Raw genomic sequence first — 18,412 nt, 5'->3', positions numbered from 1 at the left:
AGCAGAGAGCCCAATGATGCAATTCCTAGAGGTCAACCTCCCTAGGCAAAGAGCCAGTGGAGAAATGTGGATAGTGTATATGGAGAGACAAATGCAAGATATCTGGCATATGTGACTAAATAAAAAGTAATCATCAAAAAAAAAAGATACAATAAAGAAAGTAAGGCAAGACACAGAACTGGAGAAAATATCTATACAGCATAAAACCAACAAAGGAACTGTATCCAAAATATATAAAAAAACTCCCAAAAATCAATAAGAGAAAAACAGAAAACCCAACAGAAAAATGGATGAAAGACTTAAGTAGACACCTTCAGAAAAGGAACTCCAAACAGTCACTAAATATATGAAAAGGTGTTCAACCTCATTAGTAGTCAGGGAAATTCAAATTAAAACCACAATAAGATATCACTCCACACCCAGAAGACTGGAGAAAATTTTGATTTGACATGACTTACCTAGTGCTGGGGAGACTATGGAACAAAGGGAACTCTCTTGAGCTGCTGGTGGGAATGTAAATTAGTAAATACCTTTGGAAAATTGGCATTATATGGAAGATTGAAGATGCACTTACCCTATGACCAGCACTTTCCCTTCTAGGTGTAAATTCAGGGAACTCTTGCACATGTACACCAATAGATACAAGACTGTTCACAGCAGCATCACAATTTGAATGCCTGTTAATAAGTGAATTAGTAAAGAAATGGAAGTATACAGTGAACTAGAACACATCAGAGAAATAAGCAAGTCATAGGAGAATACAGTGTGGTGCAATTTACATAAAGTTTAAAAACAAGACTATATATTCCTTAGGGATATATATAAAAGGCCCCTCTGTGCCAGGCATTAACCCTTTATTTGTTGGATTATAGAACAGTTCAAGGGAGGTGGTGTGTGTGTCTTAGGAAGAGGTCAAGGATTTGGAAATGAGAGGAGATATTCAGAGGGTACAGGCCAGCAACTATTTCCCAACCAGTATTAATATATTTCAATATTTTAACAATTGGTACTTATTAATGTTAATACTGGCTTAACATTCAGCCTTAACATACATACAGAAAGGGAATTTAACTGTGCTGGCAACATTCTGCTTATTAGGCTGAGAGATGGGTATGCAATTTTTCAATAAATTATTGTTTATACCTTTTTGCATTTCTTAAATATTAACTAATACATTTTAATTTCACTTAAAATATATGTCACAGTTTACAGTAGTAAAAATAAGATGCTTTGCACGGCTTGCGGGATCTCATTTCCCCAACCAGGGATTGAACCTGGGCCATGGCAGTGAAAACCCAGAATTCTAACCACTAGGCCACCAGGGAACTACCAAGACACAGTTTAAAATTTAAGAATATTATTAATTGCATCATGTTAGTGAGGAATTATGTGCTTTGTACTCGTTCGTCAAGTTGAGATCTAGCTTGAAAACAGAATTTGAGCTCCAGTTTAAGTTAGGTTTTTTTTTTAAGCACTTTATTTCTTCCTAATCACAAAAATTCTAACTCACAAGAATAAGGCATCTGGAAAGACAGCAAGTGTTGAGTGGCTGTCAGATGATTCTCTCTGGTTAAATTAGACTCAGAAATTATAGACTAATTTATCAACGATGAAAGACTACCTTGAGACTTCCCTGGTGGCGCAGTGGTTAAGAATCCGCCTGCCAATGCAGGAGACAGGGGTTCGAGCCCTGGTCCGGGAAGATCCCACAGGCTGCGGAGCAACTAAGCCCATGCGCCACAACTACTGAGCCTATGCTCCAGAGCCCGCGAGCCACAACTACTGAGCCTGTGTGCCACAACTACTGAAGCCTGTGTGCCTAGAGCCCATGCTCCACAACAAGAGAAGCCACTACAATGAGAAGTCCACACACTGCAATGAAGAGTAGCCTCCACTCACTGCAACTAGAGAAAGCCAGTGCACAGCAACGAAGACCCAACACAGCCAAAGATAAATAAATAAATAAATTTATTTATTTAAAAAAAAAAAAAAGGAAAGACTACTTTGAGTTCCTTAGTATGTTGATGAGCATATCCTAAATTCTAAGGTTGAATATTTCAGTTTGGGAGACGAAAAACAAATGAATAACTGGAAGAGTGTTTTTTTATGTTCTGGTACAGCATTTGACTATAGTTTTTAAACACACAAAAAAGAAAAGGTCATCTATTTCTTATCCTTGAGTGAAGCAAATCATCAAGTGCTAAGAAAGTGTCAATCTCTTGGCAATAGAGACCTAATCACCAATTTGATCTTCTTAAGCATCTTGACATCTTAGCCCGTACTTTTATAGTTCCAACATTTTTTAAAATTGAAGAATAGTTGATTTACAATGTTGGGTTTAATTTATGCTGTACAGCAAAGTGACTCAGTTATACTATATATACTTTTTCATTCTGGTTTATCACAGGCTATTGAATATAGTTCCCTGTGCTATACAGTACAAAGTTGTTGTTTATCCATCTTGTATATACTAGTTCGCATCTGCTAATCCCAAACTCCCAATCCTTCCCTCCCCTACCCCCTCTCCCCCTTGGCAACCACAAGTCTGTTCTCTATGTCTGTGAGTCTGTTTCTGTTTCATAGATATGTTTGTGTTGTGTTTTAGATTCCACATATAAGTGATATCATATGGTATTTGTCTTTCTTTCTTACTTCGCTTAGTATGATCATCTCTAGGTCCACCCACGTTGCTGAAAATAGCATTATTTCATCCTTTTTTATGGCTGAGTAGTATTCCACTGTATATATACACCACATCTTCTTCATCCATTCATCTATTGATGGACACTTAGGTTGCTTCCATGTCTTGGCTATTGTAAATAGTGCTATGAACACTGGGGTACATTGTATCTTTTTTTTTTTTTTGCCACATGCACATGGCTTGTGGGATCTTAGTTCCCCGACCAGGGATCGAACCCGCGTCCCCTGCAATGGAAGCGCGGTGTCTTAACCACTGCACCCCCAGGGAAGTCCTGTTTTTGAATTAGAATTTTCTCTGCATATATGCCCAGGAATGGGATTGCTGGATCACATGGTAACTCTATTTTTAGTTTTTTAAGGAACCTCCCTACTGTTTTCTATAGTGGCTGTACCGATTTACATTCCCACCAATAGTGTATGAGGGTTCCATTTTCTCCACACCCTCTCCAGCATTTATTATTTGTATGAGAGTCACTCTTAATGCCTTACTCTTCCTCAGTGCTCCCCTACCTCCACCCCACCAACGAAGTTCTATTTTTTTTCCTAAATATTTCTCAAATCTATCCACCTCTCTCCATCTTCTCTATCTTGGCACCACTTTAATTCAGGTCACCAAAATGATCTCTCTCCTGGCCTACTGTAGTAGCCTAACTGGTCTCAAAATATTCGCTACAAATCCCTTCAGTCTATTCTCATGCTAACCACATTTGGCTTTTCAGCATGCAAATCTGACTGTCACCAGCCTTTAACATATTCAGTGATACTGACGGAATATTTAATGTTAGTTGATTACTGTCTGTATTGGTAATTCTTTTATATATTTGAAATTTTCCCCAATAAAAAAAAATGATACCCACACATACACTCACTGTTACGGACTGAATGTTTGTGTTCCTCTGCCCCCCAGAATTTATATGTTGAAGCCCTAACTCCCAACGTGATGGTAACAGTAAGCAGGGCCTTTGGGAGGTAGTTAGGTTTAGATGAGGTAATGAGGGTACAGCCCCATGATAGGATTAGTGTCCTTGTAAAAAAGAGATCAGAGAGCTTGCTCTGTCTCTCCCTGCCATGTGAGGACACAGCAAGAAGCCTTCTGCAAGCCAGGAAGAGTTCTCACCAGAAACCAAACAGGCCTGCATCTTGATCTTGGACTTCCCAGTCTCAAGAACTATGAGAAACACATTTCTGTTGTTTAAGGCACCCAGGCTATGGTATTTTGCTATGGCAGCCCCAGATGACTAAGACACGCACACACTCTTCAACAGCTTCCCATTGCCTTCAGAATAAAACCTTAAACATGCCTTATAAGGCTCTACATGCCCCGGTCCCTGCCTCCCTCTCAAGCCTCATCTTATATTGCTCTCCTCCTTCCTCTGCCTTTCAGCTGCATAGGCCTTCTTTCATTCTGGGGTCTCCATCATGTTCCCTCTCACCAAAAGGCCTTTGCACATGCTGTGCCTTCTCACTGAAAAAAACACACAGCCCTGCTCATCTTGCACCACTGAGATAGGCTGGGACCTGGGACCCTCTACTGGAGTGCTTGCACCTAGACAAGCCACAGAATACCCAGAAACTATAAGGGACTATGAACAATAAGACACTAAAAGATGACAAACCAACTGCCACTTCTGAGGAGCCGGGAGCAAAAGCAGGGTACTGTGCATGATCCCAGCACTGTCAAGCGGGTGGGCAGACCACCGAAGCCACCCCTTCAGCCTCACCCACCCATCCGCTCCCACCCTCACACAGCTTAAGGAACAAGCTCACTCTCCTCGGAGAGTGAGCAAGGGAACCTGTTACTTGTTTTCCTTCCCTTGTGCTACAGCATGAGTCCCAATAAAGCCTTGCCTGAATACCTCGTATGGCCTCTTATCAACTTCTATTGATTAAAGAGTCCAAGGACCCAAGTCAGTAACATCAACACCTTCACCTAATTAACTCTCACCTTCAAGTCTGGGCTGAAACATCACTTCCTCAGTGAAGACATCTATTACCACAGTGACCCTATGTCCTGACTTGCCTGGGAAAGTCTCAATCCACACCTGTTCCTCTCAGCCTAATTATCAATCTCTCTCCCTTCATTCTCAAAAACATCCCAGTTTAGGGACTTCCTGGCTGTCCAGTGGTTAAGACTTCACCTTCCAATGTAGGGGGTGCAGGTTCGATCCCTGATTAGGGAGCTAGGATCCCACATGCCTCCAGGCCATAAAACCAAAACATAAAACAGAAGCAATATTGTAACAAACTCAGTAAAGACTTTAAAAATGGTCCATATCAAAAAAAAAATCTTAAAAAAAAAAAAGCATCCCAGTTTAGATGATAAATTACATGGTTACCCAGTCCGTGAGGAAGTCTCACCACTATGTGGGCTACTTTCCCGTCACACGTGCTCATAGCTCTTTGTACCTTGCCCTCATTGTACTGAAGTTTATATTTATACATTTATTTGTGTGGATTAATATCTTTGCCCCTCATTAGACTGGGTAAACTTTGGTTGCTGGGACTGGGTCTGGTTTTTTGTTCATTCCTGATTGTGTCTGCAACATCTCTCACAAATTATGTGCCTGGCATATAGTAAACACTCATATTTGCTGAATGGATAAACTTCTGTGTCTGATAGGCTAATTTACTGAAATACTCTGTACCCTACCTACCCTCCAACACACTTCGAAGATGGAAGCCTGGCATATGTTCTCCTCAATCCTGCTGGGAGAGGAGGGGAGAGAGTCGAGAGAGCACCAGGGCCTCTGAGCTCCCAGGCATAGGCAGGACACAGGTCTGCAGTTTCCATAAGCAGTGGGACCTGTGGCTGGCCCCCCTTATGGGAGCTCCAGTGCCCTGTTGGACCTGAGGGGAAAGTTGGGAGTTCCACATGAACATCAGGGTTCTTCTATGAGCCATGTTGCCTGCTGCTGGTTTTCAGGTAACAGATGACCTCTCATAGATGACAGACTCTCCTCTCCACTCTCCAGAACCAAGGGTCCTCAAATGAGGGCCTATGTCTTATTCATCTCTGTATCCAAAGGCTCATAGCAGGTGCTCCGAATTCGTTGAAAGTTAAGTGGGGTAAGACAATGCCAAGCTTCAACTAGAGTCCAGCTCCCTGCAGTGTGCAAGGGCCCCACCTACTGGCCTCTTCAGTAATTGCAGACAGCTTAAACCAGCTTGGCATGAGGCAGGGGATGAGAACTCAGTTGTCAGTAGGGGCTTTGCTTTCCCTGCAGCTGTATTTAGTGCCAGGAGCACTGCATTGGACTAGCAATCCCCTAACACACTCAGAGGAACAAAATAAAGTACTAACTCCTCACTTGGGTACAAAAGGCCATTGCTATTGAATCCTCAGACAGTATTATCCTGCCCCTACTTACCACACACCCTCCACCTGATCCATCCTAAAGGCTCTCTTCCCCCACTGGAAACATTTCCTCTTCCTTGCATGGTATGTGCCTTCTTCACACCTGGCAACTGCTACTCTCCTCAGAATCCTGGGCCAAGGTCAGTCTTTTGTTGCTGTCCCCTTGGGGGTGCTACTCTGGCCCTTGGTGACAGGACTCAGCATGGTGTACAGAACTGTTCCCATCTCTGACTTCCCCTATTAGACACTGAGCTCTCAGGGAGTTCTATGGCTGGTACACAGTAGGCATTCAAACACTCTTAGTATTTCAGAGCCCCCAAATACTAAGGCTGAGACACCATGATCTAGTTAATATCCACCTAACAGGGTTGGGTGGTAGTGAGGATATAACTTGTGAAACAAAACCACAAAAGGATACTGGAAAGTCTCCTGCTTTGCGTCCATATGAGGTACACTGCAGATGGGCATGAGCCATCATGTGTGTGATTCACTTAACGTGTGGATTTCAGCAACACTGCCAGAACACATAAGCATAGGTAGGAATTCAGATCCCTGAAACTAAACAATGAAATGGATAAATTAAATGTGGTATATACATACTATGGAATATCATGCAGCCTTGAAAAAGGAGATCCTGCCACATGTTACAACATGCGTAAACCTTGAGGACATTATGCTAAGTGAAATAAGCCAGTCACAAAAGGACAAATGAAGTCTGATTCCACTCATATGAAATATCTAAAGTAGTCAAAATCATAGCAATCTGTTGCACAACGTCAGTACTAACACTAATGAACTATACACTTAAAAGTGGTTAAGATGGCAACTTTAATGTTATATTTTTTACCACAATTTTAAAAAACTGAGCATTTTCATTTATCCAAGTGGCAAAGATCAACTTGGTTAACTGTTGGCAAGAGGGCAAGCAGAGAGGTACTTTGTCATAAAATATTGTTGGAACTACAAGTTGGTACAATGGTTTTGGAGAGCAATGACGAACAAACGTTAAATGTACACATCCTCTGACCCAACAATCACTCTTAGACTATTTCCTATCAAAATGCCCACACAAATACTCAGTGTCTCACATATAAAATATCCACTATGGCACTATTTATAATAACAAAACACTAAAACAACCTGAACAGCTACCAATAAGGTACTACTTAAAATAATTTATGCTACTTCCATGCAATGGGGTCATTAAAAAAATATGAGCTCCAAAGTTATGAAACACTGCATATAGCAAGCTACTCCATATGTGTGAGGAGAAAGAAGAGAGGATGCATGTAGTAGTACACACAGAGAAACTCTCTGGAAAGAGACAAAAGAATCAAGTCCCAGAAAATGGGGATAAAACGGAAATTTAATTTTTACTTTATACTATTAGATTTAACAAGTACATTTGAAAATGAAAACATAAGGGGAGGAAAGAAAAATTACCAACTAATTTCTTTTCAAATACTCTTAGATTAGTGGTTTTCAGCTCTGGTTGCTCTTTGGAATCTTTAGGAGCTTTAAAAAATCTTAATTCCCAGAATCCACCAGAGAGCACCAGGATCTGACTCAACCGATCAGCAGATGGGTCCCTGGGTATCAGTGTTTTTAAAAGATCCCCAGATAATTCTAATTTTCAGCCAGTGTTGTGAAGTCACTGATTTAGGCCAGGGTTTTGCAAACTGTAAAAGGCCAGATAGTAAACATTATATCCTTTGTGGTCACATAAAGTCTGTCATTTTTTTTTTAACGCCTTTAAAAAAATGTAAAAGCATTCTTAGCTCCTGAGCAACACAAAAACAAGCCATGGACTGGATCTGGTCCATGGGCCATTTTGCCAATCCCCAATTTAGACTACGCACAGGCTGGTCTATTGCCTGGACAAGGCACCATGAGACAAGGTACCACGAGATAAGGAATAGTCAAGAAGGCTCCACAGTGAACCCACAGGTCTGGGCCCCAGCCCTCCAACTGGCACCCAAGTTGTTCTGTTTTGAGTGGAGGTGGGAGAGCTTTGGACTCACATTAATAAAACTCCCAAGATACATTATAAACCAGCCAGCTTATTACTTTTTAGTAAGATGTAGAACTTTTACCATGCAGACTGAATATGTATGTCAGCATGAAGAGCACATTTTCTTCCTAGAGGTAGTGACACAGAAAACCAGGTTATCTGTGGAACCCAAACAAGGGGAAGCTAACCTTAAGTTACACCTCATCCATAAAGCTAGGGCACACTTTCCCAACACAGGGACAGACCAGCCCCAGAGAACTTGGAGAACTCGTTGACTTTCCTCCCCGTCTTACTCTGGCTGAGCACTGCCAACAGTCATCTCCTACAGCTTTATCATCAGCCTGCTTGGCCTAAGAGTCATATCTCTGCTCACTGTTTTTTACTGTTACCTCCACCGTTTCTGAGAGTCAAGGTTCTGAAGGGGGCACAGCAGTTGCTCCCGTGCACCAACTACAAGACACAATAATCCTGTTAGGATGCTCTCGCAACACCACTCTAACTCAAGTATTACCAGATAAAATGCTTTGTAACGATTCTTCTCATCCTCCATTTACAGGTTACCTATAAATTCACTTAAATAATGTAACTTAATTCCTACTGAGGATTAAGGTTTTTAATTATAGGTTTTCTTCTTTCACTTTCTTGATCAGTGATTCCCAACCATGTAGGAGTTAATGAAACCAAGAAACTAATTTTGTGTTATCACTGCTACCAAGACAGAAATACCAAGTGATATGTGCTTTTCAGATTAAATTAACGCTATTTTGTTCTCTAAAATGTAAAAAAATAAGATGTAGCCCTCAATTTAGTAATCGACACTCTTAAAGGTCAAGCCAATCAAAAATTGTCTTTGAACAATAAAAAGGTTTATGCTTTCAAATTAAAAAACACATATTGCAAACATTATGTAATAATAAAATTACAGCAAATGAAATATTCAGACTGACCCCACGGCATTCACACCACACCAGAATTTTGCCTGAAACAAAACAGTAAATTTTATCCCCCCAAGTAGGTAGGTCCATGCTGGTTGAACACTTCAGTCCTAGACCCCACGAATGAGGCACATAGTTCATGCTTAACAGATACATACATTAACCATTCTTAACCACCCCTCACCAGGGCCCTGACGGGTAGGAAGGATGAAATGTGAACACAAGCACTCCCATAGACAGAATTCTCCAATTATAAAAATTCATACATGTGACCTTTACCACATCTAGGAAGATAGCTGAGATTTTAATCTGTGAACCCACCTCTGAAAACCACAACAAAAATCAATAAGAAATGATTTAATGTAAAATATACAAATTTCTCAGTATGAGAACTTCCACAAAACAGGGAGAATGACAACTAAAACAATTTTTCTTAAAAAAGAACACTCCCCTTACCTTGTCCTTGCTACCCAACACTCAAAAACAAATCTGTACAAAACCACCAACACAGAAAAGGACCTTAGAGGATGTTACAACGCAAAGCCTTCAGACGTAATCTAAACTGCTCTCCTCACCGAGACCCTCCCCCGATAGAGCTGAGGGTTCCCAGGTCCACTGGGGAAAGTGAGTGGTCTCAGATCATCACCCCTGCTGTGCTACAGATGGTCCACGGTCACTCGCTGTCAAACTTAACAGAATTGACTTGGACAGAGATGGAGCCTCCCCGGTAACTGCCCCGCTTCTTCTTGGTTTTCTCGTGCCGGAAGGATTTGCCTTTGGTGAACTTCAGAACTTGATTGGCTCGCTCCCCCCAGTCTCCGGTTGCACCCCGCTGGTAAGTAGAGACAGGTGGTTAGCACACAGAAGGACAAGGCCAGGGCCCTGTCAGTTTCTTCTCCCTGCTCCAGGCAACCCGAACCCAGAGAACCTCCTACCAACCAGAACCAAAAGCTACCCCCACTCTCACCCCACCCCCTCAAGAATGGTGAAGACCCTCTCTCTCCTCACCTTGGCGTCAAAGGAATTGTCTGCCACTCGAGCATCCACCTGAATTTCCTCCTCCCTGATCCTTCGGAATGGGGAGGATCCCCTTCGTTCTCCCTGGAGAAGAATGAAGTAGGAAATTCAGGATGGAGTGGTCACGTAACAGGAAGGCCCTACTGAGCTACACCCACAGCACGTATGCCAGGCCAGGCAAAGAGCTGTCAAGGTGCTTTGCAATTTTTCTTTCTACTCTAAACGCTGGCTCTTGAGAGGAAAATAAGACAACTTACTTTATTCCTTTTAGGAAATGTGTTGGGGGTCTGGGGCTTTATCTTCTTGGCTGGAGGAGTCTCTGCCTCCTTAGCAACCTCATTCTGCTTCCACTTCTTTCCTGAACCTACAAAACAAAAAGCCAGACTCAGGAGATCAGTTTCCTGTCCCTCGTCCCAGGGTCCCACACTGAGGGCCCCCAACTAACTGGAAGCCAGTCATGGGCCTCGGCTCCCTATCCCACCCCCAAGAGTAGAGCACATCCTGATTTGGGGGACAAACCCAGGAGGCAGGTTCTTTGGATACAGACCTGGCTTAGCAACTGCCACTGCTGTCTTTTTCTTGCCCTCCTCCTCCTCATTGCTGTCCTTGTCTGCTTTTCCATTCTGGGCAGTCAGTGCAGAGGTGCCATTGGCCTTGGCGGCTTGTGGTCTTGGAGTGCCCTTGCCCTTGGGCTTCTCCTCTTCCTCCTGCTCACTGGAGTCCTCAGAGGAAGAAGTGCTGCTGCTCTCGGCCTTTGCTTTCTTCACACAGGCTGGTTTGGAAGGGGCTACAGTTCCCCTTGCCTTCTGTGGCTTCTTTTTGGCTGGGGGTTTAGGTGTCTTCTCTTCCTCGTCTTCCTCGCTGCTGGAGCTGTCTGAATCAGAGCTGCTGTCCCCACCACCCTGAGAGGCCCGCTTGGCAGGCAAAGATGGAGCTGCTTTGGCCATCACCTTGGACTTAGGGGTGGCTACATTCTTCTTTGTCTTCTCCTCCTCACTAGAACTGCTCTCCTCCTCGCTGGAGGTGCTATCAGCCTTTCTGGTCAGAGGCTTCTGGCCACTGGCTGCAGGCTGCTTGGGAGTTGTAGCTGGCTTAACCGCAGACTGCTTGGGAGTGGCAGCTGGCTTACCTGAGGAATTCTTGGTGGTACTGGCTGGCTTAGCAGGAGCTTCATCCTCAGAACTGTCGGAGTCTAGACAGAGAGAATGGAGTGAATTTCTCCCCAAATCAGACTGAGGGGAGCCCTTGGAGCTCCCACTGCCCTGAGGGCCTCCTATGCCTTACCTGAGCTGTCTGAAGAGCTCTCTGCTGCCTTCTTTGCTGGAGCTGGTTTAGTAGTTGCTTTGGAGATGACTGCCTTAGCTGGGGGTCTCTTTTCTTCCTCAGAACTTGAATCTGGAGAGAACCTATGGCATTAGGCTGGGTCCACAGTCCCAATCCAACCAGGGGAAACGAAAAGGATGCAGGGAGTTCCCTGGTGGCCTAGTGGTCAGGATTCCAGGCTTTCAGTGCTGTGGCCTGGGTTCAATCCCTGGCGAGGGAACTGAGATCCCAAAAGGCAGCAGCATTTCCCTCCCTACTCCTCATACACTCCCCAGACCCACTCACCACAGGTGATGACTCACCAGACTCGTCGCTGCTGTCCTCACTGCTCTCCACAGGCTGCTGCTTCTCTGCAGCTTTCTTGGGAGCCTGAATTCCCAGGGACTTCTTGGGTGGGGGAACAGAAGGCGGGGGAACTGAACTATAGGGACCTGTTTAAAAGGGACAGTGTGGTGGTTTTAAAATATGTACACACATTCTTTGATACTGCTTCCTTCTATAAATGGAGCTTAATTCCCTATCCCTTGAGGGTGGGCTAGGATTAGTGACTCATTTCTAACAAATAGACTACGGCAGAGATGATGGCATGCCATTTCTGAGTCTAGGTTATAAAAGGCAACGTGGCTTTCTCCCTTCTCTGGGAGAAGCTGGCTGACACATGCCAAGGTCCACGTGGTGACTGCAGAGGTCCTCCTGCCATTGGGCCCTGGTCACAGTCGTGCAGCTTGACTCCCCGTGTCCAGTCACCTGGTTTTTTCTTCATGGGTTTTTTCTTCTGCTCTTCCTCCTCCTCCTCCTCACTGGAGGAGTCCTCACTGCTAGAACTCTTTTGGGCAGGAGTGGCAGCTGCTTTCACTGGGGCCTTGGCCACAACTTGCTTTTTAGGTGCAGTCTGCATCACACAGAGAAAATCAATTACCACAGGAAAATACTGACCCAACCAATCCTGCCATGCAATGGAGACCCCCCAATCACCTCCATCCCCAGTCCCTTCTTTCCTGCTAGAAATTAAGGCCCATACCTTCTTAGATACGGCTGCTGCCTTCTCCTCCTCTGAGTCATCATCACTGCTGCTGCTGCTACTGCTGCTGCTGCTATTACTACCAGCTGCTTTGCCATTGACTACTTTAGGTGCTGGACGAGCTGGTGTACCTAAGAAAAAAGAAATAATGTAAGCGAGTATAAAGACAGCTTTCGGATCTGCCATCTGCAGTGGCGCCCCCGCCAAGATGCAGATTTTCATGAAGACCGTCACTCTCAAGGTTGAAACTTCAGATACAATAGAAAATGTAAAGGCCAAGATCCAGGATAAAGAAGGAATCCCTCCTGACCAGCAAAGACTGATCTTTGCTGGCAAGCAACTGGAGGATGGCCATACTTTGTCTGACTACAACATTCAAAAGGAGTCCACGGGCTTCCCTGGTGGCGCATTGATTAAGAATCCACCTGCCAATGCAGGGGACACGGGTTCGAGCTCTGGTCCGGGAAGATCCCACATGCTGCAGAGCAACTAACCCCGTGTGCCACAACTATGTGCCCGCTCACCTAGAGTCCGTGCTCCGCAACAAGAGAAGCCACTGCCATGAGAAGCCCGCACACAACGAAGAGTAGCCCCCACTCGCCGCAACTAGAGAAAGCCCGTACGCAGCAATGGAGACCCAACTCAGCCAAAAATAAACTAAATAAATTAAAAAAAAAAAAAAAAAAAAAAGGAGTCCATTCTTCATCTGTGTGGAGACTTCGTGGTGGTGCTAAGAAAAGGAAGAAGTCTTACACCGCTCCCAAGAAGAACAAGCATAAGAGAAAGAAGGCTAAGCTATCTGTCTTGAAATACTGTAAGGTGGATGAAAATGACAAAATCAGTCGCCTGCGTCAGGAGTGCCCTTCAGATGAATGTGGTGCTGGAGTTTCCAAAGCCAGCCACTTTGACAGACACGGTTGTGGCAAATGTTGTCTGATCTATTGTTTCAAGAAACCAGGGCCTCCCTGGTGGCGCAGTGGTTGAGAGTCCGCCTGCCGATGCAGGGGATATGGGTTCGTGCCCCGGTCCGGGAGGATCCCATATGCCGCGGAGCGGCTGGGCCCGTGAGCCATGGCCGCTGAGCCTGCGCATCCGGAGCCTGTGCTCCGCAACGGGAGAGGCCACAACAGTGAGAGGCCCGCATACCGCAAAAAAAAAAAAAAAAAAAAGAAACCAAAAGACAAGTAATCGTATACTGGTTAATAAAAGACATGAACTAATGAACAATAATAAAAAGGAGTATCAAGACATTAAAAGGCCATAAAAACCTTCCTATTAGCGTGGAACTTAGGAGTCTGTCAATTCTCTTGCCTTTGGAGGAAGCATGAAGGAGAATGCTGTGGTTTACTACATCAAAGGATGAATTTCTTGCCCAATTTCAGGAATAAACCTGTCTTCCAAAAAAATGATGCAAATTATTTGAATATGCCCTCTGAAGTTTTTAAAACATGTTTTCCCTCACTGCAGACTATTTCTGTAGTTAGTAGTCCCTAACTATAAAACTTTTTACTTACTAGGAAAATGTTTCTTTTTTTAAAAAAACGACACCAGTCAATACCTCTAGTTCAACAACCAGTGCCATTTCACTCCTGTGCTGAATTAAGGAATTTTCACATCAGTCCCCAGGGCAACCTGGTCCCCAGTCCAGCCTCCTAGGAACATAAACAATACCTGGTTTGGCTAGGGCTTTAGCCTGAGCTTTAGCTGCCATGGGTGTTGTCTTTGGCTTCTGGTTCTTTGGCACCTCATCCTCTGAGCTTGAGTCAGAATCAGAATCAGAGCTCTTGGCCTTCTTAGGAGGAGCTTTGACTGTCTTGGCTTGGGGCTTAACTCCCTTCTGTGAGAAAACACACAACCAGGAGAATCAGCAAGAGTTTCAGGGCACCCAAAGGACATCCTAAGGTAGAAAGCTTCCTAGGTGCCCCCTTTTTTAGGCCTTGTCCCTGCCATTCCCTGTCCAGAGTTCCCTGTACCTGTCCATAAAACATATTCTCTTACTCTTGGAGTCCCTGACAGTATCCCAGAGAAACCCAATACTGCCAGGGAAGCAGAACGGGTTGAATTTCCTCTAGATTCAGGGCTCAACTTCAACCTCACATAATCCTTCCCAAACCTCATACTTCTGCAACCTCCTTGAAAAACCATGTAATCACCTGTTGTATACCTAACACCATCAAGCTAAAAGCCAAGATTTTAGTTTCTTCTTTTCCAATCCCTTAGCAATCCCTTTCCTTCTCAAAGTTGCAAACCTGGACAGGCTTTTTCTTTTTGTCCTCCTCCTCATCATCACTGGATTCTTCACTGCTGCTGCTGCTCTCTGATTTCTTGACTGCAGCCTTTCCAGGATGCTGAAGCAGACTGGCCCGCTTGGCAGGTACACCTGAACAAAAGTACAGGTCCCAGTAAGAACCAGCCATTTGGAGCACAGACAGGCTCCAAATCCTTTTCCTGGAACCACAACTCCCTGCTGGGTCTTACCAGCTTTCTTAGCGGGAGGTCCTTGGGCTTTTTCCTCCTCGCTGCTGTCCTCACTGCTGTCACTGGATGAAGTCTTCTTCTTAGCCTTCTTAGTCACTGGTCCATTTGCCTGTAACTTCCGCTTTGGGGCCTTGGTGGACCTGCTGAGGTAGATTAGGCTAACTCCTGGGGAATCAGGACCTTCCCAAACCAAAGAACACAGTCCAGCCTACTTGGGGGGAGAAAACAGCCACACTAGCACAGAGAAGACTTACTTGAGCCAGAAACTATAGATGTCCAAGAGGGAAGAGGCGTTGGCATCCTGCTGGGTCTGTAAGAGAAAAGAGAGAGAGCAGGGTACGAAAGTTTTAATTTGATATAAATGTTACATCTCTGTAAGACTTCTCCTACTTGCATAAATTAGGAGAAAAATATTCTATTTATGTATTTCCCAGTTTTTGGTATCAAAAACTTGGGCTATCCCTGTAGTCTCTAGCACCATCTATCTATTCCCCCACCTGTCAATCCTATTTATCAAAGCCTTTAAAAACGTACATTCTCTTTACTCTAGCAGTGTACTAAGAATTTATCCTTACCCATGAAACAAACATCTACACAGGAGGATGTTTGTGGCAACGTGGTTTATAATTCCCAATCACTGGAAACCATCCTCCAAGAGAAGATTAGTAAAAATCTATGTTACATATTCAGTACATAACTGCATTCAACTATTACACTGATTATAGATTATGAATTGGTGTCCAAAAAAATGGCAAGGCATTAGAGTATATACAAAAATACAGGCTGAAAGTTAGATGAGTAGATGTGAAACTCACCTCTGCCAATTATTAATGTGTGACCCTGAGCAAATCACTTAATCTGGGACTTCTCTGGTGGCGCAGTGGTTGGGAATCCGCGTGCCAATGCAGGGGACACGGGTTCGAGCCCTGGTCCAGGAATGTTCCACATGCCGCGGAGCAACTAAACCCGTGTGCCACAACTACTGAACCTGTGCTCTAGAGCCCTCGAGCCACAACTGCTGAGCCTGCATACCACAACTACTGAAGCCCGCGCACCCAGAGCCCGTGCTCCACAAGAGAAGCCACCGCAACGAGAAGCCCACGCACCGCAACAAAGACCCAATGCAGCAAAAAATAAAGAAAAATTAAAAAAAAAATAAATCATTTAATCTTTCTGAGACTGTTTCCTTCTCTATAAGATTGACGACACTACACATCTTATTAACTTGTTGAGAAGATAAGAAATAATGCATATAAGGGGCTTAGCACCTGGAAATAGCATCTTGCCCTTAGTAAACCCTCCACAGAGATTAGTTTTTGTCACATAAAAAAGATTTCTGATTCTGAAAGGCCCAATTCCATCCAGCCCACTCTCTGCAGCCTCCCTAACAGTCAAAACAGTTCCAATATGAAAGGAGCTGTATCAGATCACATGGCAGGCTGTCCCAGCTTAAGGTAGCCCTTTCTGAGGCCGATCTGACTCTCAACTTGCGTAGCCTGATTCTACCACAAAGAACAAGCCTATCTTCTTAGTCAAAGACTAAGACCGCTAAGGACTACCATACTACTCCACTCTACCCTCAAGGTGTTTTCTCATGCAGTCATGTCTGCTTTCCTTGAGATGTATATTCCAAACCTTTCACATTCCTGGTCATCTTCCTTTTACTTGTTTTTAGAACATCCTAAGGTACGATAACTAAGAGAACAGCTTTCACTCACTGATGCTTCCTGAGCACCAGGCACCGGTATTGCCACTTTGTATATGTACATATCATGTTACTCACAAAAATCCAAAAAGTGGATGATGACATCCCCATAGAAGTAGAAACAGATTCAGGGACGTTAAGCAAGCTGCCTGGATCATACATTTCAAAAGTGGCAGAGGCTGTTCCCAAACCTAGACTTGTCTGATGCCAGAAATCAAAGATTCAAGCCAACAGCTATGCCTGCTTTGTAGAGAGAACTATGATGCTCAATCCTGCTTCAGTAAAACGAAAAGCAGAACCCTGCCTTTACTCGTTCATTTTCTTCTTTAATAACAAAAATCCCAGCCTTCATTATTTCTAATGCAATTTTACTTATCTTTTGAGTCCCGGGTAAATTCGATTGAGGTCAAGTCACGCTCGGCATCAGCCAACATAAAGCCCAAAGAAAGAACTAGGAGCCTCCAATGCCTCCAGTGGGGCACGACGCTGCCGCCTCGCCGCACTCCGCCAGCCACGTGACCTAGGCCACGAGGTTCCCACGCTGCCACCGCCGCCCCACTCACCAGAAAAAAAGCAACAAAGCTCAGCGCCATGTAGTGAGACATCGTGGAAGAGACGCTGAGACTCCAGGCTTTCCGGCCACCGCCGAGAACTCGGCACAAAGGCCTGGCAGACACTGGGCTGGCGGACCCCACAGACCTCCCTACCTGCAAACCTAAGCATGTCAGGGCCCGGAGCCCCTGTGGTCATCCCACCCCAGCCCATGAATCATGCCCGGGACTCACAGCGCCTGTTGCCTTGGCGAACTTGTTGGCCACATCCGAGAGCTGGTTATCGCGCAGAAAGCCGAGCACGAGGGGATACAGGTCGCTGGGAACCACGCGGCGCAAGCCGGCGTCAGCCATCCTCTCGGTAATACGCGTCACTACCGTTGCCGACGCACGCGACTCAGGAACCCGGAAGAGGAGGGGTAGGGGCGGACCCGCGTGACGCCATCGCGCCGCGCGGGGCACGGCGGAAGGGGCGGGCACACTCCGCAGAGTAGCCCCGCCCACACCCCCGAGACAGGGTAAAGGCGAAATCTACTAACGCTTTCCGGTGCCGCGAGTTTCGCCATCTTGGTAAGGGCGGAGCCCGCCGGTCTGCTTTGTGAAGGCAGAACCCTGACGTCAGGGGTCACGCCCTCAGCCGCGGCGGGAAAACTTCGGACTTCCCGCGCCCTGCCTTTTTGATGGAACCACCTTTTCTCAGTGCTGCGGTGACCCGCGCCCCTGGCATCTGGATGCCAGAGTAATGAGTGGGCCGGCGGGCCCGAGCTGACCTTGAATTCTTCTAAACTTGGTCACATGATCTCCCAACCTACCCTATTCGCGCTGCCCGTGGACTCCCACTCTTCATCTTCACTGCCTCCAACACCCTGGGAGGCCCTTTCTCAAGATACCACCCCAACCTCCAGTCCAACCTCCATTACAGAGGACGCTTCAGATTATCTGTGGTAGTGGTGAGGCGCTGACCTTCTAAACTGCCCCTACCTCAATCATGACTTGCCCATGAGACAACCCTTTCCTCTTACATAACACAGCCTTAGGTCAGCTCCATGAAGGGAAAAAGGGGTTGTGCACCAAACCTGAGTGACAGCAACAGTCTCTTCAAACCTATAATCCTGAAAATAACCCTTCTACCTCCTGGGGCACAGCCCACACTATGAAACCTCCTTGTGGAAGAACTAGAAACCCCCTCAACTGCCCCTCCTTTTGTCATGAGTACTCAAATTTATCAATCAATGCCCAGGCCTGCCAAGTTAATTCCAAGTTCTATCTTATGTCAGTTCATATTAGCAAACAGCAATCCCATGCACTACCCCTTG

The 18,412-nt window shown here is 45.2% G+C and overlaps 3 protein-coding genes across 8 annotated transcripts in view; 2 read left to right on the top strand and 1 right to left on the bottom strand.

The window, feature by feature from the left end:
- ARMH3 (armadillo like helical domain containing 3) overlaps positions 1 to 18,412 on the top strand; it is a gene marked incomplete at its 3' end in the record, with an annotated part of 562,435 nt that overhangs the window by 295,247 nt on the left and 248,776 nt on the right. The gene's annotated exons all lie outside the window — the stretch shown is intronic.
- NOLC1 (nucleolar and coiled-body phosphoprotein 1) lies at positions 9,344 to 17,450 on the bottom strand (the record flags this gene model as incomplete). Of its 6 annotated transcripts, none has more annotated exons than XM_079701448.1 (13): positions 9,344 to 9,833; positions 10,010 to 10,102; positions 10,276 to 10,382; positions 10,566 to 11,210; positions 11,303 to 11,413; positions 11,644 to 11,772; positions 12,089 to 12,233; positions 12,363 to 12,493; positions 14,034 to 14,199; positions 14,612 to 14,742; positions 14,841 to 14,983; positions 15,095 to 15,150; positions 17,331 to 17,450. In XM_079701448.1, the coding sequence occupies 13 exons, from the start codon at positions 17,448 to 17,450 to the stop codon at positions 9,675 to 9,677; spliced, it is 2,136 nt and encodes a 711-aa protein (XP_079557574.1). In that variant the 3' UTR covers positions 9,344 to 9,674. The 6 variants fall into 6 exon arrangements, with proteins under 6 accessions (XP_079557574.1, XP_079557579.1, XP_079557577.1 ...); XM_079701453.1 differs by having other exon boundaries at positions 10,276 to 10,376; XM_079701451.1 differs by having other exon boundaries at positions 12,363 to 12,484.
- LOC307070164 (ubiquitin-ribosomal protein eS31 fusion protein-like) lies at positions 12,571 to 13,346 on the top strand (the record flags this gene model as incomplete). Its single annotated transcript, XM_079728409.1, has 2 exons — positions 12,571 to 12,763; positions 13,054 to 13,346. The coding sequence occupies 2 exons, from the start codon at positions 12,571 to 12,573 to the stop codon at positions 13,344 to 13,346; spliced, it is 486 nt and encodes a 161-aa protein (XP_079584535.1).

Source organism: Hyperoodon ampullatus (genome assembly GCF_949752795.1).
Source record: "Hyperoodon ampullatus genome assembly, chromosome: 1".
In the NCBI taxonomy this organism is placed as follows: domain Eukaryota; kingdom Metazoa; phylum Chordata; class Mammalia; order Artiodactyla; family Ziphiidae; genus Hyperoodon; species Hyperoodon ampullatus.
Note: the sequence above shows the minus strand (reverse complement) of the source record. Positions and strands in the feature narration are given on the sequence as shown.